General features: G+C 42.5%; 1 protein-coding gene across 1 annotated transcript; it reads left to right on the top strand.

Moving 5' to 3' along the window:
• Nucleotides 1–5,019: 5,019 nt before the first annotated feature.
• On the top strand, nucleotides 5,020–17,178 carry enc1 (ectodermal-neural cortex 1). The gene is made up of 4 exons (XM_072674028.1): nucleotides 5,020–5,102; nucleotides 6,645–6,944; nucleotides 7,069–8,596; nucleotides 16,791–17,178. Exons 2-3 carry the CDS (start codon nucleotides 6,651–6,653, stop codon nucleotides 8,548–8,550), a joined length of 1,776 nt encoding a protein of 591 aa, XP_072530129.1. The 5' UTR covers nucleotides 5,020–5,102; nucleotides 6,645–6,650; the 3' UTR covers nucleotides 8,551–8,596; nucleotides 16,791–17,178.
• The last annotated feature ends 4,401 nt before the right edge of the window (nucleotides 17,179–21,579 follow it).

Raw genomic sequence — 21,579 nt, 5'->3', positions numbered from 1 at the left:
TTTGTAGGCGAACCATGGGCGGGGCTAACGACAAAAGAGACAGTCACGAGACTCTGCCTGGGTTCCAAATAGCAGCTCCATCCAGGGGTTGTAGTGCACTACATGAGGGTCCAAGTCTGTACGGTATACTATGTAGTGCACTATAGAGGGAGCAGGGAGTCGTTTGGGATTCAGCCTACCGTGGAGCCAGTCGGTTCATTGTGGTTCTAATGGTCAAAGACTCGCTTGCTTCTACAGGTCTACAGCTTTACTATATGAGTGTGTTTTTGACAACTGATATTCGTAACACTGGCAATAAAAAAAATATGAATTAAAACTACAGTTTCGAAGGACTAATTAAGAGTCATTTGCAATAACCTGTAAATAATATTGTTATTGCTTTTTAAATTCTTATTTATATATAGTGTAAATTATTTATCTACATTTTTTTAAGTGTCTTGCTATCCCTTTCTGCTGTGACACAGAGATTTTCCCCACTGTGGGACTAAAAAAGGATTATCTTATCTTATCTTATCTTATCTTACAGATTACAGGAGGACAAAACCAAAATATAAATATAATTTTTGTTACATATTGTATAACATATTGTCTTATGCAAATGTTTGTGCACCCCTGATCAAATGACAATAAGTGAAAATGTGCAAAACATAATCTACAAACCTACAAACTTAAATGTGCCATTTAGGACACAATTCCTATGTATTTTCTGAATTTAACAAATTGAAAAAAAAAACATTTGTTTTCCATTTAATGGTTTAATTTAACATATTAAATTAAGCAGATAAACCGTCATTATACTTTAGAATCTGTGGAAGTGTGTCACTGTAGATGATGTCCATAGATATATCACACAAAAAACATCAAATTTCCACATATAGACATAATGCAGATGCTCCACAATGAAATATGTTTACAATTACCTCCGTAGAAAGTTATGACAGATTTTTACTTCTTCTATTCCATTTTGGAGATATGAGTTTTTTGCACAGCAGCAATTATATATACCATTATCACCTTACTGCACTCCCAGGTTGAAGACATTAGATTTGATATTTTTGTGGTTGTGTTGGTGCAACATAATTGCAGATGGTCATTCAGGTACGTCATGAGTTCTCACAAAGTCAGGAGGTTCATTGCCTGCACATGTGGGTTTGGATTGAGTTTCATAGCGTCTAAACTGCAATCTAATGCCAGCTGATCCCATTCAGAGCACTGCTAGAGGACTAGCTCACTGACGGACATGACCTATGTTTTTACTATATAATCGGTGGTTAGTAATATAATTGGTGGTTTTAAATCTACTCTGTGAAAATGAGACGTTGGCCTCATTTGCGGTTTTCCTGTGGTGTAATGAAAGAAAAAAGAGCTAACATTCATTCAGTATTCTGGATGTGGACTAGAAATACAATAAATGCTGCCATCTGCTCACTTAGCACAGGAGATATAGGAAATCTGTTCGGAAAATGATTATCATGCCATATGGCGTCATTGCTTGAACTGGAAAGGGCTAAGGAAGGCTGCTATCTGGGGTATTCCAAGTGCTGGCTTTGAATATTGATGTATTTAATTTGTTAGTGTTATACTGCCAACACTTTATATGAACAAAACCTTTATATTTCTACAGCGCCTTCAAAAGTATTCAACCTCTACAAAAGTCATCAGTCTTTTGCCTGAATTATACAGATTGTACTAGACAGCATATTTACTGCAAAATGTTACTTCCTTAAAGTACATTTTTATGTATATATCCTTCAATTTCCAAAAAGAGGCCCAGTGAGAAAACCACAGAGGAAAATCATCCGCACAACATGAAGTTGCCACCCCTCACACTTCACATTTGTCATGTTTCCTGAAAAATATCTTATATTAGGTTTTCACTTCATTCAGTGTTTTGAATTTCATATCAGTCATATTCAAACCAGCAAAGAATTGGTATTTTGTGAGCCATCCCTCAAGAACGTACATAACTTTTAACTTTTAGATGCATTTCCTGACATGCTGAGAGATACAGAATCATCACTGAAAGAAGAATGTGGCTTTTTTTATATTTGTGGGAAATTACATCTCCAAAGTCATGTAGTGCAGTTAGCAGTGTGCTGTACTGGAAGTGGCAATGATAGAGGAGCTGTTCTCCTTATGGCAAGTCAGTGGAGCATTGCAATGATAAAGCTGTTGTTCTAAGGACAAAATGCTACATGATGTTGCTTTAGGTCGGATCTCTGTAAAAGATCTGTACATATGCTGCTCTCTTTGCTCTCTAACAGTGGTTCTGTTACTGCCACAATGTCTCCTCTTGTTGGTTAGATGCGGTATTGACTCTCCCTCCTCTAGCTCTTTCTGAGTTTCTTCTACTCAAACTACTTACACCTGTAGCTGATTCCCCGGACTCATCATAACCCATATAGTCTCCTCAGTGATAAACTCTTGCATCCGGAATGTTAGCATCACCTGATTTGAGGTGAAGAAAAGTTCTCATTGTTTAATATCCATTGTTTAGTATCCTGGACGTGTACTTTCTGAGACTAATGCAGCAGGTAGCAAAAGACATTGTTTTCTCCAACATGAGACAAAACTGGAAGAAATCTGTCTGGAAAATTACAGATGTGAATCCAGACGGGACTAAAGTTATCAGAGCACTGCAGGGTTCAGTGAAACACAGCAGATCATTAGTTCTGTAATTTTCTCAAAGGCAGAGGGAGAAAAACACAGACATTGCCGACCCGGATGACAAATAAATCACTGAGGAGCTTCAGTGAAAGACAGAATGACCCCAGGACCCCATGTTTGTTTAATCAGCTCCAAATATGGCTTTAGTCTCAGGCTCTGTTTGTGAGATCTGTGTGTTTTTTACTCATGATCTGAACTGTGTTCCAGTTTGTTCAGGTTTTCCTGTGTTCTGACCTCTCTGGCCTGCTTTGACCTTTGCTGTTCTTTGGATTTGTGATTATAGATTTGCCTGTATTTACCTGGCTTTGCCTGGTTTTGACTTCTGCCTACCATGGTGATGATTATTGGTAAGTCCCGCTGCAGCCTGCCTCACATCAGACATCATAGTTATACATTTGCACATTTTAAAAAGATGAATACGTTCATCTGCTTTAAGTTGCACCCATAGCTGACAGATGTGCAAATGCACGCACAACTGTTTGACTCCCTGCAGAGAAGTATTAGAAGTATTAGGGCTAGATGTAGACGGGGTATAAAGCTGTGGAGCAGTGCATTGTTTTTCTATGTTAATGTATTCAATATATAATGCATCCTCTATACTATAAAATACAGTATTAACTTAACTATAAAGAGTTTGCCCTTTACTGCAGTAACAGATTCCACTGGAATGGCTTAACCCTGGCTGTGGGAACACATGTGCTGTGATATTTTGAATGCCTTCAACCACAAGAGCATTAGTGAAGTCAGGTAACTAACAAACGCCACTACAGCTCATTACAATAGGTACTGGATGGAGCTCCATCACTCCAGAGAACGTAATCCCACTGATTCTGGGAGTATACACCCCTGTGGCTGCGTCAGAGCACTCCATTTTATTGGCAGTGTTTTTCTACAGAGATTATAGAGACAAGCTGTGTACACAATAGGAAGCACGTGTCAGTAATTATCTAAAAGCACTAATTAGAAGGCTTTACCTTTCTATGCATTATGAATTGGAGCCAAACAATACAGGGAGTAGCAGTCTTCTGCACGATGGTGTCCAAGTGAGGGCGCTATTGCCCTGCAAATGTTCCTCTCTCTTACAGTGGTTCTGTATTTCAGCTGATTGCCAAGCTTTTCATTCAAGACCCAGGTGTGTTAGAGTGAGGAACGACACACTCAACATGGGTTAGATATATTAGCTATATCAGATGCTATAAAGATAATGTGATATTAGGAACTCAGTGTTAACTCAGAGTGTATCCTTGCAAATGAGCTGCACTATTATAAAGACTAGGACTTCATCAAACTCTGGTCATTTTCCTTTATAGAACTACATAGTTCATCTAGATTAGCTTCTATTTTGTGGGTTTCTGCCAAACCATGCAAAATTTCTCTTAATTCATTGTTATATTAATATGACTATTAAAAGCATTATCCCAGTAATCCTACATATATATATATATATATATATATATATATATATATATATATATATATATATATAAATCATAGACTAACGTTCTTTGAGGTTTACTCAATAATATTAAAGCTATTATCAAGGCTTGATATCCAACAATGATGCAACTGGAACTGTATAAGTACCTTAACCTCTCTTTTAATCACTTTTAATGTCTGAAAAACAACAAAAACAACAGTTCTATTGGCACAAGTTGGATTATTTAGGTCATTAAACATATTCACCATCTTCTTTTTTCATATAACGCCCATTAAAGCTGTCACTATTGAGAAAGCTCTCGATTATTGTCACGAGTAATCGAGTAATCCGAATTAAATCAAAATGTTAAGCAGTAAAGGTGAGTTATCTGAACAATATCTGCACAATAACAACCTTTTCAAATACTTTACTGAAGAAAAAAAATCTGTGATGTCTTTAAATATCAGATTTTAACGTCAATTGCCAGCCAATCACGACCGATTAGGCGAGACGGAAGGCTGCATTCGAGTAATCGTGACGCCCCTACACCTTTAAACGCCAAATCCCTGACTCTGGCTTTACTGGAGGATTGCTTAGGCTATCTAGAAGCCTCTCTCTCTCACACACACACACACACACACACACACACACCACATCAGCCAGCGTATACCGTTTCAGAGAGGCTTCTGCATCTCCACTGGTTCCTCGTTCTTCTTCATTCTTCAGCCTCCCTCACATCTCCGCCCCCTTCCTCTGCTTCCCCCCTCCCATTAAAACACACCCCTTCAGCCGGGGCCAACACGCACTCTCACGAGCGGCTGGCACGACCAGACGGGTCCGAGAACACGAGCTGGACGCACGGCGAGAGGTCAGAAACTTTGTTTTGGTCGTGAAAGCCTCGGGAAATCGAGCCGTTGGACTGCAGTCGCCGGAGCGGTCGCGGTACGTGCCTGTCCACGGTTGGGCATGTTCGAGGGCTGAAGCGGACAGATCTGAACTCCTGCTTTCTTACAAAGAGGTACACCACAGCCTACAGCACGCTCTGCTGTTTCTGCACGGTCCACTCGCTCAGCCGTCAGGCTCAGTAGGGCTTTCATTGGCACTACATTAGCCTGTATATAAACGGCGATACGCGCGTGCCGTCTGCGTGAGGGGTCCGTTTAAGTGAATAGGACCCGTTTGTGTGTTGGAGAGCGAGGATGAGGATGTGTAATCATGCAACTTGACAAGTGTAGTTCACACGTTATTCTTCTTCTTATTATTATGATGATGCTTGTTATTATTATTATTTTATTTTTCTTCAAAAAATGTATGCTTTTATATGTAAGCCTTTAAGTTACAGCTATGTAACCTGGGTATGTATAGTTTACACATACTAGATATATGTGTGTGTGTGTATATATATATATATATATATATATATATATATATATATGCACAGCATTTTTCTATGATTTAATGTATGTAGCTACAGTTACACTACAGCTACAGTTTATGACGTTAAAGTTTCATGTGCTTACATATATAATATAATATAATATATAATAATATCTAATATAATTTTCAATAAATCTCATGTCTTAGTGCCTTAGCTACTTATTTATCCCATTGCTCTTGGGGGCTCTCTGAATTTATCAAACCCCATAGAAAGCCTTTTACGAGGCTTCTGTAGAGAACAGTGTAACGGAATGATTGGTAATGTGTAGACACCGGGCTTTTTGGCTGGGATCTGTCGCAGCTGTGAGCGGTTTAAATGCATTATCAGACGGCATCAGGTGCGATGTATCACCTTTTCTCGCTCTAACGCATTTAGCTCGGGTTAGTACTACATTTGGGTCTGCACAGCATTAGTGGAAACCCAATTAAACCCGCCCCGCAGGGTCGTTGACATCCAGCAGGGACCAGGGGACGCGTATCGGTTACATGGAAATTACGACTGATTGGATTTGAATGCGCACTATATGGGCGACCAGATGGTAGCCGGTGACACTGACACACTTAATGTTGACTTTGCGCCCAGTGCTCGTCTCTTTGTTGGTTTTGCTTTGACTGTGGTGGAGTGGTTGTGGTGTTTGCTTTAAAAACTTCTTTCCTGCTCTTTTCCCTTCCCTTTTCCCCTCTTTTCGTCCGCCTTTGAACACCTGGTAATGATTAAACTCACTTGCATTCCAGGCGGCTAGACATCAGAGACAGATCCAGTGGGCTTTGTGTATGTGTGTGTGTGTTTGCAGAATGACATCATGTTCTGTCGTCTGTTCTTGCTTTGGCTTTGCTCTCTGTGGATTTTGCTGATATTGATCAGTTGAGTTAGTGACATGTAACTAACCTCATTCGTATCTTGTAAGAATCCACAAACCAAGATTGTTTTATAGCGCACAGCCGAGAGCGAGCCAACAAACTTGTGTAGTGTAGTTCACTTTTGATTGAGTTCGTTGTGAGTGCTGCCCGAGAGTCCAGAACTTTGGGTGTGGGTCCTTTCTTGTCTTGAAACTTTTCTTTTCCATATTAGGAGGTGATCTGTGTCCTGTTCTGACTAGCTTTTTTGCTGTCCTTCTCATAGGATTCAATGAAAATGTCTGTCTGCGTCCACGAGAACCGCAAGTCGCGGGCCAGCACAGGCTCCATGAACATCTACCTTTTCCACAAGTCCTCATATGCCGATAGTGTCCTGATGCACCTCAACGTGCTCCGGCAGCAGAGGCTTTTCACTGACGTCTTACTCCATGCGGGCAGCCGCTCTTTTCCCTGCCACCGGGCCGTGCTGGCCGCATGCAGCCGGTACTTTGAGGCAATGTTCAGTGGCGGGCTGAGAGAAAGCCAAGCCAAGGAGGTGGACTTCAGGGACTCCATTCATCCAGAGGTATGGGAGTTTCCAGTCGTAGTTCTAGATTTGACTATAATTTATGTTTTTATCTTGTATTTAAAACATCTTGTATACTGAGGACCCAACATGACTAACATCAGTATCACTCCATGTCACCCAGGTGTTGGAGCTTCTTTTGGATTACGCATACTCGTCCCGCGTGGTCATCAATGAGGAGAATGCTGAGTCTCTGCTGGAGGCAGGCGACATGCTGGAGTTCCAGGACATCCGTGACGCCTGTGCTGAGTTCCTGGAGAAGAACCTTCATCCATCCAACTGCCTGGGCATGCTCCTCCTGTCTGATGCCCACCAGTGCACCCAGCTGTCCCAGCTCTCCTGGAGCATGTGTCTCAGCAACTTCCCGGCCATCTGCAAGACGGAAGAGTTTCTGCAGCTTCCCAAGGATATGCTTGTTCAACTGCTCTCACACGAGGAGCTGGAGACAGAAGACGAGAGGCTGGTGTACGAGTCGGCACTCAACTGGGTGAACTATGACCTGGAACGACGACACTGCCACTTGCCAGAGCTGTTGCGCACTGTACGCCTTGCCCTTCTGCCTGCCATCTTCCTCATGGAGAACGTCTCCACGGAGGAGCTCATCAACACTCAGGCCAAGAGCAAAGAGCTGGTGGATGAGGCCATCCGTTGCAAGCTACGCATCCTGCAGAACGACGGTGTGGTCAACAGTCCTTGTGCCAGGCCACGCAAGACCAGCCATGCCCTTTTCTTGCTAGGTGGCCCTACTTTTATGTGTGACAAGCTGTACTTGGTGGACCAGAAGGCCAAGGAGATTATTCCAAAGGCAGATATTCCCAGTCCACGCAAGGAGTTCAGTGCCTGTGCGATTGGCTGCAAAGTCTATGTGACAGGTGGCCGGGGCTCCGAGAATGGTGTGTCCAAGGATGTTTGGGTGTACGATACCTTGCACGAAGAGTGGTCCAAAGCGGCCCCGATGCTGATAGCCCGATTTGGCCACGGCTCAGCCGAACTGCGCCACTGTCTGTATGTTGTCGGTGGTCACACAGCTGCGACTGGCTGCCTTCCAGCCTCACCGTCTGTCTCCTTGAAGCAGGTGGAGCAGTATGACCCAGTTGCCAACAAGTGGAGCATGGTGGCACCTCTGCGTGAAGGTGTCAGCAATGCGGCCGTTGTCAGCGTCAAGCTCAAGCTGTTTGCCTTTGGAGGAACGAGCGTGGCCCATGACAAGCTGCCCAAGGTCCAGTGCTATGACCCAGTGGAGAACCACTGGACTGTCCCAGCATCTTGCCCACAGCCGTGGCGCTACACTGCGGCTGCTGTGTTAGGGAACCAGATCTTCGTAATGGGTGGCGACACTGAGTTCTCGGCCTGTTCCGCCTACAAGTTTAGCAGCGAAACCTACCAGTGGACTAAAGTAGGTGATGTTACGGCTAAGCGAATGAGCTGCCAGGCAGTAGCCTCGGGAAACAAACTGTACGTGGTCGGCGGCTATTTCGGAACACAGCGCTGCAAAACACTAGACTGCTACGATCCTACGTTGGATGCCTGGAACAGCATAACCACTGTACCCTATTCCCTCATCCCCACTGCCTTCGTCAGCACCTGGAAGCACCTCCCAGCCTGACAGACGCATGCCTTGACTGCCCCTCGACCTTCCTTCATCCTGTGAGGTAGGTACGCTCGCCGAAGAATGATTTGCCTAACAGCTCCTATCAGAATTGTTGGTCCTTTCATATCAAGGCTATTAGCATGAGCAGGTTGATGGATTTATAGGTAGTATATAATTAGATTAACATCAAAAGGACTGTGCAGCTCAGGCCCATGTAGAGCTTTTATGAATGGAGTGGAAATCTTGAAAGAATTACTCCTCAAAACATGAGGGAATTCCAGGAGGAAGTTTTAATGAGACGTGTCAAGCTACTGCCAATTAAGGTCACAAACCTGTTAAGATAATATCTGATAATGGATTGTTTTTCAGGCTTTAATTTAAGCCTCTAACTGGACAAATTGCATGTTTACACAAATCCCTGTGCTCATTAAAAAGACCGGAGGCTGGCACAGGATTTATCTTCAATTGTTTTGTTATAACACTTATAGAACAATTTTTTTTTTCTTCTTTTTTTTTTTCTTTCATTTAACCTGGAAAAGGTCCAGGTTGGAATGAGAACTACAGACCTAGGGTGTAGCAGTGGCCATTGTTTATGCTGAAATGTAATTCACTTTGTATTAAAAAAATCCCATCCATTTCCTGATCTCACCCCAGCTTCAGTGATGCTTATTAAATCAGAACCAAATTGGTTATTGATGGAGTAATTAGATTGCTCCATGATTCAGCGAGAAGGCACTGCATGCTTGGAATATCAACCAGTACCGTTTACACATCAATTTTGCTCATCTGCCCTTTCACCTCAACATCTTTATCTGTTTTGGTTCAGTCGTGTGGTTTGGCTTTCTTAACTGCTGTCGGCTAACCTCTGGGGGAGGGGGGGTTGGGTGTTTTGACTGAAATGAGCACACTAATTGCTATGTGCTAGCACAGTCAATATAGCCATTGCTGTGGACGGTTCTGGAGAGCATGGTTAGCATACAGTGGGTATTTATGTAGTTAGTCTCTATTACTCTGTTTCACCTCAGATGTTAGAAGAGTATAGATGTGTTATAGAAGGAATGCCTGATGATATCGTAATCGTATCGGTATCGAGATCATTTGTTTTCAACGTGTTTATTGCACTCCAGCCAGCAAACCATTTAGGTGACCCTGGGCTACTGCACTAAAACGTCTAGTGCAGGTGGATTTTGTCCCAGTTTCTCTATATTTTAAATGTTTTTGTAGGTAATGGGATACAATGCACTGGAATTCTGATGCGATACATTCTTTGATACAGCAGAAATGCATTTTTGCACTCCCACCTTTGTCCAGTTGAAAGGTTTCACATCTCTTTGACCTGATGTGTCACAATATCACTTATTTTCTCTTAATTTTAATCAACTGATCGACTTATCATCTTATTTTCTGGATATTTTTACTAATTGTCTCTAAATAATGGATAAATAGTGGACCGCTCAGGCCCAAAAAAACACCCCCAACTTTTGTTCACAATCTCCCACCCACAAAGTGCAGGGATGGCCTGTTTTAAGAGAGCTTTAAAAGAGCTTTACTTGCTCCAAATAGTTGAATGTATTGTCTGATGTCTGTGTGTGTGTTGAATTACTGTGAAAAGTGTAGGGTATCACCAATTGGCTCATGATTCCCATATACATGCATCCGTACGTTTAAGAGACTAGATGCTATAGTGTTCTATGGTTGAAATGAATGATTCCCTGCTTGGGTCATTGCTGGGTTGCTGAGGAAAAAGAGGCACAGCATGCCAGCATACATTTCTTAGCAGTGGTGTGTATATGCAGTGATGCAGGCTAGTGACTGTGTGTATGTGTGCTGGGGTCTCTGTGGGCTGGCTGATACAGCGACTGTGCTCTATCTGATCTCCCTCCAGCATTGGAAGTCAACAGCATGTCTAAGACACAGAAAGAAAGAGGGCTGAGTGATCCGTAGACCTTCTTGGAGTGATGGAACCCAAGGTTCGCATTTTCTTTGCTGTGGCAGACACATAGCAAAACCGGCTAGCGCTGCGAGACACAATCGTGTACACACTGTACATTTTTGCTTGGGAAGTGTAGATCCATGTGTGCATGTATGTTTCGGGAGATGTCTCAAGGGGTGTCTTGTTGAGTTATGATTGGGCCACGTGGGCCGTAGCACCAAGGGTAATTGAAACAGAATAGACGACTTTTATTGTCCCTGAGGGGGAAATTTGTCTAAGGGTGGAGAGAGGAGGGAAGAGAACGAGCGGGAATAAGAAAGGAGGCAGAACATAGCAAGCGAGGCGCTGGATAGCGGGAGAAATTAGATCAACAATATGCATGGCAACATGCTAGTAAGCCAGCAGGAGGTCTAAATCAGCTTCCGACACCTGCACTGATTGGACAGTGTGGTCCAGGTTAATAGAGCTCATGGACAGATTGAGTGCAGGAATGTCCATGGCTGACAAAACAAAAAGCAGTGCAGAAACAAAGGGAATGTAACAGCAAGCATTTTGGGGGGTGGTTTGAAACATGCTAACAAAAGCCAAACACATTTAGCCACAAGCCCTGAACTTAATTTTAGAATTTACCCTGGACATGAGCAAGGAGAAGCTTTTAGATCAGCTCTCTGTTCTAGCATGCTTATGTTAAGGCTGTGGTATCTTCTAATAAGGCAAGAAGCTGGGAAAGACTTGAGATATCGGGCTCTATATTCAAAGGCAGAATGTGCCAGGTCCATCTGCAGTTAATCTAAAAGGAGGGGGAAGAGGGAGAGATGTGAGGGGAAAAAGATAGACAAGGCATTTGTTCTTGGGAGGTTCACTCCCAAAGCGTATTCTTGTTCTTGAGGGACATTTGAGAGGACACACGTCCAAGCATGTGAACTTGTGAACAAATGGCCCGTGTGTGTGTGTGTTTTTGTGAGTGTTGGACTAGTGAATGTTGAGCTCTGTTCCGATTGGCTGCCTTCTATCATGCTTCATTCAGAAGCATCTCTCCTTAAAACATCAATGAGCTGAGCTAAACGGCTGTAGGCTGAAATTGACGGCTATATGTAAACGGGCTGGTTTTAGTGTGATGTCACAAAAACAATGATTTAAAAATAATAAATTATGATTGAAAAATAATAATAAAAACATAGCTCAAGGGGTTATGTTTGATTAAGCATTTTATTTAAAAATCTTAAAGACTAAAGGCACAATCAACACTGGATGAAGTCCTGAATAATGGTGCATCTATGGACTAGCTTCTTGTTGGCTTCTGTTGTAAAATTAGTTTTAACCATAGTCTACTGCAGTTCTTGAACTGGTTCTTATAGTGCTACTTTCTCAGTTTTACACTGATTACTAATGGGTATCCATTATGATATTATTCAGACATTAGCCAACATTATAACACAGACTGGTTTGAGACACAGCAATAGTAAGTACCCAAGTAAATGAATTTGTCATTGTATTTATTCAAATAAAGGTGGGGGACATTTGCCCTGCAGTGGGACCAGGGAGTCTGCAGATGAAAGGTTTAGTCCATTCCTAGATGACATTTCAAATGTTTGTCCAATCGTGACTTTTGCATTTGCAGTCTTTTTGCATTGCTCATGTGTTTGTAACAAAGCAGACAAGTCATACACTTACATGAGCCTGAACGTCTGGGGAGCTGTAAGGCCAGTAGACGAAACAAACTTGCTCCGACTTTGCTAGACCTCTTCACACTGGAGAGATAACAGGAAGCAGGACTGACTCAACTTTGTTAACCCTTGCAAGTAGGTGCAGTCATTGAAACAAGCAGAGACGTTGTGCGGAACCTGTGGATTCTAGACACTCATACCATATTTGTGTTCAGCAGCTGCAGATACAATTACATTTATATAGTATAGCAAAAGCAAAGGAACCACTCCCAAATTCTAAGGGTTTAACAAGGCAAGAAAAGTAGGAGTGCGAAGCTGCCAAGCGAGCTTTCTCCATTCCTGACCCCCTGAAGGTTGAGCATTCATCTTCTCGTCTTAAAGGCTCAGTGACCAAGTCTGTTAGAGTGTGTGTGTGTGTGTGTGTGTCTGGAATGCCGCCCACCTTGAGCGGGCAGTTAATTTCAAAGTGGAGGTCCTTTTCTTTTGTCCATTGGGACATTCCTATGCATTTAAATGACTATGAAGTGTTCTTAGTTAGCTGACCCCCACCCTCACCCCCTCCTTCCCTTTGTGAGAATGAGATGGCTCACCGCTGGCCAGAGGAGTGGGAGGAGAAGGAAAGAGAGGAGGAAAAGAGGATGAGAGGGAGAAGACTGGAGGAGGGCATGTAAACAAAGCTGTCTCTCTTGCGCTTTTTCCCCCCTAGTTGCTGCCTTTTCTCACACTCATCCTTGCACTATCTCTCCCCCATGGGAACTCGTTTGGCTACAGGCGTCCTCCGTTTCCTGCTACAGAAGGCAGTGCATAATTCATACCAGCGCACACACACTCTCGCACACATTTGTGGTTCTGCAGTGTAAAGACACAGGGCCATACATATGTTATAAGATTTTATATATATATATATATATATATATATATATATATATATATATATATATATATATATATATATATATATCCTGAAAAACAAATACACATACTCCTTTCCCTAATTTCCTCATCTCTTTAGGAGAAAGCATGTTCCCAAGTTTACTGTGAAGCAGGAATGCTATGGATGGACCAAAGCAGCTTACTCAAAATAGCAGCTACCTACAACACGCTCAGTGTAATTAGCTGTGTTGACCTACAGCCAGAGGGCGAAAACCTCATATCCTCAGCACATGTGACTGAAGCCTCATGATGTGCAGTTGAGTGCACAAACCAATCAACTCCCTTCGCTGCTTCTCCTTATCAGCATTGGACATCCTGTCTGAAAATAAATGAATTCCAAATATTATTAGCAAATGCTGTTACCGGATTTGCTGGACAAGCATTAGAACGTATGAATATCACATGATTACCGCAGAATTACATTTAACCCAACTCTGAACCCCATAATTGCCTATAAAGCCAATAAACCCTTCTCACGTTTGAATTAGTTCCCCTCCTATCTAGTTGAAACACATGAAGATATTCTTGTGGGCGAGCAGAGTTTACATTTCCAATCAGCACTATGTTCCTAATTCCATATAAAGGAAGGGAATGTTCAAAATGATATAGTATTTTGTGTATTTGCTTTCTGTGAGGTAGCTTTTATAGGGGAACTGAAATGCTTCAGATGGCCTACTGGTATCACCACCATTGTTTCACTACATTTTCTCTACAATGGAGCATTTTTATCTCAAACCACTCTGAATGGCTGTTTTCTATTTAACAATTTAGTAAAATCAGTGGGAATTCCAATTTACTTCCTTGTCACTCTAATTATGTACATTGCACTAAAATATATTGCCTCTGTCATCTAAAAAATTGAAACTTTATATTGTCTCAGATTTTCATGATGAATGGACCAATAGAAACCTGTAATTTAGAGACCTGTAATAAAATCTTTTTACATTGGCTTCTACTACAAGCTAAGAAGGGCTTTTCTCTAAAGTTGTCATTTTGAAGATACTAGGTATTTGCGTGACACCTACAATATAATATAGTTGTGATAACACTGTTATTAAGACTTTTATGATTCATTTCCATTGACTGATTGGCCATATAATTTAGTGCCAGGTTCTTCACCTGTGGCCAGTGCACAGTCCAGCACAGTTCGATGGCAAAACCCTCCAAGGTCAGGACTGAAGAGCCCTGATTGTGTGCGCGTGTGTGTATGTGTGCACACGCGAGTGAATGTATGCCAGGCATGCAGTGGAGGTCATTAGTCCAAGCTCTGCACCATTGACTATCAGCTCCATGCTGTCTTAAAGCAGGGCTCATGCTTCAGGGAGCTCTTTGTGCCCCGAACAACCTGGAGAAGCTCCACCCTGCCGACTCCTGCATATCGAGCTGGACAATGAGTGGGTCATTAGAGTGATGGATGGATGGATGGATGGGTGATTTGAGTCTTGCTTTCTGTCTTTTTTTCTCAGGCTGTTATTAGCGTGCTTACTTGTTAATTGCTGAAGGCTTGGCTGTGAACGTGGTGCACAGCTAGCTTTCACACTAAAAGCAAATCAGTTAGCCAGGTAATGTGCACATGAGAGAGAGAGAGAGAGAGAGAGAGAGAGAGAGAGAGAGAGAGAGGTGGACTAATAATGGCAGATGTTTTCATATGACTAGCCAGAGTAGACCAAGAACAATTGAGTGATAGTCAAAACTGATGAGTGATAGTCAAAACTGATAGACTGCTAACTGCTTATGGTCAAACTCTCACATGGAGTGCTAAAGGTTAGAGGATGTAGTTAAACTGGATATGATCAGAAGTTTTCCTGACTTAATTAAAGACATAAATCAACTGTAAATTGATTGCTAATCAGGGATTGCTGAAGCAGCAACCTTTGCTAGGACTTCACTAGCAAAGAGAGCAGTAAAACATAAGCACAGCCCTTTTACTCATATACATTTACCCAGGATTTTCCTAGTGTACCGGACATCCATTCCCAGAATCTGGTGATGACCTCTTTAACACTTTAACAGCGCGTTCACACTGGCCATAATGAAACATCATTATTAGGAAATAAAGCCTTCTGCATGCATAATAAAAGATGCACAGGGCTTCCTTTATTGTTGGATGCGCTGCATTTTTTTCTAAGTGAGTATGCAATATCATTCAGAGTGCAGTGTCAGCTAATAAGCAGTTGCTGTTTTTTTTGTTTTTTTTAGATCAGATTACCAACACGCTTGGTTGTTCAACACTTTTATTAACACAGAAGAGTGGATTGAACGGCAGAAACTGGAACGTCTCTACTTTTTAGCTTCTGCACTGATATCAATCACTGTGGGACAGTTAACCTGGTCTGCTAGTTGCTGCTAACGTCCTGGCACAGAAACCCTAATTGAGGAGTCACTGTAGGTCAGATAGATGACCTGGCACCGTAACGGCAGATCATGGCAAAGCATGGCCGCATTAAAATAGAGTCCCCTTTGTGCTTTTCTGTAGCAGACGTATACAGTGTCCCAGCTGCTGCTGAGGTTACAGAGTGATCTGAGCGTGTGCGGACAGTAAGGACGTGCACCCCACTGTTGCCTGGGTTGTGCCTTTACCCCGCGACGCCTGCTGAACAGGTGCTAGCACACGACCCGTCCAACTCCATCTGTTTTTCCTCGAGAACGACAGGAAAAGAAGGAGAACAAATGGTCAGGCTGAAGGAGCGAGTGTCTGGATTTGATCTTGCAGACTTGTTATTCTTTCCTGGAGCATTGGTTTGGGTGTGTGTGTGTCTGAAATGAAAGCATTTTTGAGAAAACGTGTCTGCTCCAGTTTGTTTATGAGATCCAATAGCACGAATGTGATCCGTTCAGTTAGGGACGGCAGCTTTCGTGCCTTAATAGGAAAAATGCTGCCAGTTCAGAATGACTTGGGGTTCAATCAAAATGACTTAACAGTTCCAATCATAGAAAAAGAGAATTTTCCTCGCCTTTTTTGGAAAGAAAAGTTTGATGTAGAATGTAAACATCATTGTCAAGTATCACATTTTAATGTGTAACATTTCTATCAATCGCAGAAAATGTACATCTAACCATTCAAAACATGTCGGGAACATCTCAGGAGCAACGTACAAGGTTTCTCTGCCGACAACAAACTAGCCAATACAAAACATGTGGTTATGTGATAACTAGCATCCATGCTAACAGTGTAAGGATATTCGACTTATTTATTATATCATTTACCAGCATTGAATTTGCATTTAACCATTCAAGTAACATGTTATAGCATCTCAGGAACAAACTCTCATTCTTTACAAGGTTTCTTTACTGAGAACGGCCTAAATGAGTACAGAGTTGAAAGTAAACTTTTTTTTTTTTTTACTAGTCAATACACAACACGACATTAAGGATATTTTATTAATTTCCTTTAAAATAATTATTCATTAGCATGCAGTCTCAGACATTGCCATTTAACCATTCGAACAACAGGCTTAAACAGTACAGGGTTGAGTTTTTAGCGTAGAACTAGTAAAATATACACAACATGTGGTCAACTAGCGTCCATGCTAACAGCATGAGGACATTAAGAAAATTCTACTGATTTCCTTCAAATCAATTTCTTAATGAACAATTTGCATTCTGTCTTTAGTTTGGTTAACACTGGACTTTCAGGAAATTTGGATGGTGTCAACTTCCTGTTGAAAAATATGGGAATGACTTTTTATTAATGTTGTCTTCTCTCTTTTCTCTCTCTACAGATTCCCTGTTTTCCCATTGTTATTGATGTCTACTGGATTCCGACTGTGAAGATTTTCGCCACCCTGTGCAATTCTGTCGATAGACACTTTCTTCCATTAAAAGCTCAAACTCGATGTTGAAGACGTCCCTTCGCGAAGCTTTCCTTTTTTTGGGCTGCAAGTTAACAGACGTTTCGCGTAGAGGTCTCTACTTCATCCCTTCGTCTCTGTGTGGAGTCTTGGAACGCAGTGAACAAACCAATCCCCACGCCAAATTAAAAAGACGAAGCAGCGTCCAGCATGAATTGGTGTCCTATGTCCATTGTGTTGGTGCATGTCGTCTGTTTTTTGTTTGGTTGTTTTTTTTTCCATTTAACAAAGACAGTAAAGTGAAAAGCGAAAAAAGACATGCCTCGCTATGAGGAGAGACCCATGAACCTGGAGAGGAACCTAAAAACCTCGCATTCTCTGATGTGTGTTCTGCCAGCGTTTCCATACAAAGCCTCTCTTACTCAAAATCGAAGGACAGAGATCTCAGAGAGGCCATTTAGATCCATGTAAATTGTCCTCTTTTTCTGGCCCATAAAAGATGGAGGCAGTTTGTCCCTCATTGCCTCTGTTTGAACGGGAACGGGCTGATGCTGGCCTGTTCCCGACAAACAGACCCTGGCAACCTGGTGTGAAACTGGCTGTTGGAGCACATCCTGAGGCGAGGCACACACCAGCTGTGTGTCTGTGTGTATGTGTGTGTGTGTGTGTGTGTGTGGAGAAGGTCAGCATGTCCCAGCATGTTCTCCTGAGTGAGAATCCAGCTGACGACACTCTCCGTCCAGTCGTCCGTTCTTCTTCCCAAAAAAAGACACCAAAAACGAAGGATGGAGCACGCCCTACTGTGGACCTGATGCACGGACAGCTGGAGCGACCAGCAAGTATAGACACTGTCATTTTCTCAGCGGCTCCTGATGACCTCCACGTAGGAGAGCGGAGAACATTGAAGAATAGACTGTTCCATCAGTATGAAGTTAGGCTGCTCACGAAGCTTAGCCTTGTTATAAGGTGGCGGGCAGCTCTGTTCTCACACATATGGCCTGAGTGAAAAAAAACATGAAAGACAGAACGATAAGAGCGAGACCGAGAGAGAGGTGAGAGTTGTTCTGTCAGCTGGAGAGGGAATGTAGTCTCCATGACAACAACAACGAGCAACCTGGGGGAAAAAAAAGAAAAAAAACTTGTGAATTTTCCTTTTCCTGGAAAAAAAAAAAGAAACTGGTTGTCTTAAGACCTTTCAGTGTCTGCTCATAGTCTTAATTTATGAGAATTGTTTTTTTTACTGTTGTTTTTTTTTATTGTTCATTTGAACCTATGTGTATTATTTTTGTATTTATTGATGATCTGCTTGCATACATATCCAGATGTACAGAAGTAAGACGAGTTTTCGTGTTTCGTGCTACGCATGGCCCATATTTGCTCTGTTACCTAAAAGCTGCTCTTTTGCACATATCTAGCTACGTCATGCCGTTTTGGTCGTGCCGGGGCGGAATTCGTAGGAGTCAGCAAGTGCTCGGACCTCTGGCTCGTCCGACCTGAAAATAGGGAGGGGGGCCAGGCTTGGGGTCGTAGGTCGTTGCCTGGATAACAATGAGGGGGATGATGTCACAGGATCAGATTGCCCAGGGTGCACAGGAACAGGTCAGCGGGGGGACTGCAAAAGGGGGAAGGGTCGGGGGTTTGGGCTGGCTGGTTCATCTTACGTCCGAGAGACCATGGTTTCAAGGTGGTGAGAGGGGGGCATCTACAACACACAAACCACCTTTTATGCTAGTGTTAGTGTAAGCTACAATAAGACCTTTATTTCGGAGGCCGAGCTTGTACACTACATTGAAACCTCATATCTGTTACAGTAACTCTGTGGCTAATGCTAATGCTAATAACAAGCTGGCTGGTGACTGTAGAACAGGTTTCCAAACAGAAATGTAGAAGGATGGTTCAACCAAACAGTCATGCTAATCTGCTACTGCACTGGTTGTTAGGGATGCACCCATATGGGAATTGTCGCCAATGGCAATATCTGATATTCTGAATATCTACTTTGTAATTAACATTACAAAAAAATAATTACCTATTGGTTTGAATTAGTGCTCGTCTGTCAATGGCAATCATTTGTTTTTGGCAATTAGTTGCCAATACTGATCTGATTCCGATATTATCGTGCATCCTTACTAGCTATTATTCCTTGTGGACCACTTTTGCACTTCAGTTTGGTTGAACTATCCTTTTAACACCTGTAGTTGACGAACCTTAGTTGACAGCCACAGCATGCCGGCTGAATGCTAAACGTCGGCAAGCATGGCCCCTTGCTGACCCCGCTACGTCAGTCCCTCTGGCAGTACTCAAACACGACCTGACCCAGAGTCAGCCCGAGTGGTAAGGGCCCTGTGGCGCTATGTGAGAAATGTGGAAATCTGCAGCTGCTCCTAGAACAGCTGGAACTGTCACAGTGTCGTAGGTGTGACTCGCAGCAAAGCGTAAGGGTGTTAAGTGTTGTTAGCAGACTCTGCAGCATCTGACCTCAGATCAATGTTAAAGGGTCTAAGCCACCAACACTTGCAAGCAGAGAGATTGGCCTGTTAGAAATAGAAATTGGCTCATGACGTTGCCTCCTCTCAGGGTGTCCTATAGCACCCTTCCCAGATGACCTGGGATGGGTTTCTCGAAAGCATCAAAAATGGTCAAGTGAGCATTACACTAAAAACTCTCTCTTTGGCTGAAAATACCTTTGCTGAAACAAGGCCCTGAAGGTTTTTCCACGAGCTTTTAAAAAGCTAAATATCACTGCCATTTGGCAAACAATTCTGTTGTATAGGTCACAACGGCAAAGGAAATGATGAAGGCGTAGATGATGATGATGATGATGATGATGCTAATGCTAAATCCCAAAGCTTCTTAATAACACTTTCTAAAGGCAATGTCTACACAAGGGCAGACACCATAGTGCTTTTTAACCAGTGCCAATGTCATTGTCTGTATAGTGCAATAGTTCTCAGATGTAGTTCTGCAGTAGCCATGCACTGCAACCTTGACTCAACTCGAGCCGAGTTGCTGAGCTAGGGAAACCCCACGTTCAGTGAAGCACTGCGCATGAGAACCAGTGGTAAAGCTAGACGTCTTGTGAGTTCGATGTTAGGGCGTTGTTTAATCCCTACAGTTTTATGTATCTGTCAGGCTGCAGCACAAGGTACCAGTTGGCCGTTGTTGCTTAGCACGATTTGCTACATTGTGATTGCTCTGTGCATCAACAGCCTATTGCTTATGCTTTAGTGGATTGCTAAGATGTACACAAACCCACTGAACCCAGTGCTTGAACGGTATCTCTATGCTTTATTTGTCAAGCTAATGCTGGCTTCTCTAGCAGATCTCTATAAAAGCAACAGTAACTTCTATATCCAGTTCCTTACAGGATTAGGACTTAGCATGAGTTTTAGCAAAATCATACATTTACACAGAAAAAGAGGGGCGGAGAGCAAGAAAGGGAGAAAGCTTTGAGGGGTCAACCTTTACATTTTGTCTCAGACCCTCCTCCCCTTCCACTTCCACCCTTCTGCAGCAGAGTGGTTTCAAGGAATTCCTGCTTTTTTAACCTGTTGCCATTAAGGATCTTGCATACACCCCTCAACTTAAAGGCCTTCCTCTTCCTCCCACCCGCGGGATCTTTTTCCTTTGCCTTTCCAGAACATTGCACACACCAACCGCCAGCCAGCCAATCAGATCGCCCTTTCTCGAGTACCGTTGCCCTGGCGATGGTCAACAGTCACCCCACCAACCCCCTTCATTGAAACTGGTGGCCGTCAAGTGTTTTGTTTTTCTTCTCTTCCCCCTCCCTCTCTTTTTCCTTCACTGACCCCTCTCCTTCCTGAGCCAGAGTGACCAGGAGGCGTGTGGCAGGACTTGTGTGTGGCGTCCACTCTTAGGCCAGAGACATACCATGGGCGAGTGCGTAAACATGAAATCATCAAAGACAAAGTAGCAATTGAAATTTTGTGTCAACTTAAAATGCACAGCTTTGCAGCAAGGGGGCGCTAATTGGAATACATCCCAGACATAATTTGAACAAGTGAGACTAAATACTCTCCATTCTTCTTGCATTTTTTTCACCTATGCAACATGTTAAGTGGCTCAATTTTGACATGTGGGATGTTGTTTGTAGCTATTGTAATAATAGCAGATCTAATCGTCACTCTCAGACAAAAACCTTGTATCTTTAGAATAGCAATTTTACAGGGAAAGAAAAGACCTTTGCAACTTTCAGTGGAAGTCATTTTGGACCATTTCTATTGGTCAATTCCTCTATGAAATTTGGACCCAGTGTAAAGAACAACTGCCAGATTTAATTTATGTAAAAAATGAAAATATGGCCAAAATGGACATTGGTTTTTGAGTGACAGTGACGTTTTTTTTTTTTTAATTATTATTATTATTATTATTATTTACAACCTCTTTACAGCCCTCAAAGGTAATGCATGATGAGTACATACAACTGGACTAATGTTTTAACAGGGAATTGTCATTTTCATTTGCGTACTTGCCTGGGATATGTTTCTGGCCTTGACCATCATATGCCTTTGTCAATGGACGCATTGCTCGGATGCTGTCAATGTTGGGCTGTAGCGTTCTATCCTGTATGTGTTACTGCGTTGCGTTGTTCTGTTGTTGCTCTATCTCAACCATGGCGGTTAACATTATTTTGTACAAGTGATTTTTTTCACAATGTGAAATTCATGGCGAAATAAACATAAGAGTTTTTTCCTCTTGA

The sequence above is a fragment of the Salminus brasiliensis genome, chromosome 1, assembly GCF_030463535.1.
Source record: "Salminus brasiliensis chromosome 1, fSalBra1.hap2, whole genome shotgun sequence".
NCBI classification, from domain to species: domain Eukaryota; kingdom Metazoa; phylum Chordata; class Actinopteri; order Characiformes; family Bryconidae; genus Salminus; species Salminus brasiliensis.
This window is presented reverse-complemented; position numbering and strand designations above follow the sequence as displayed.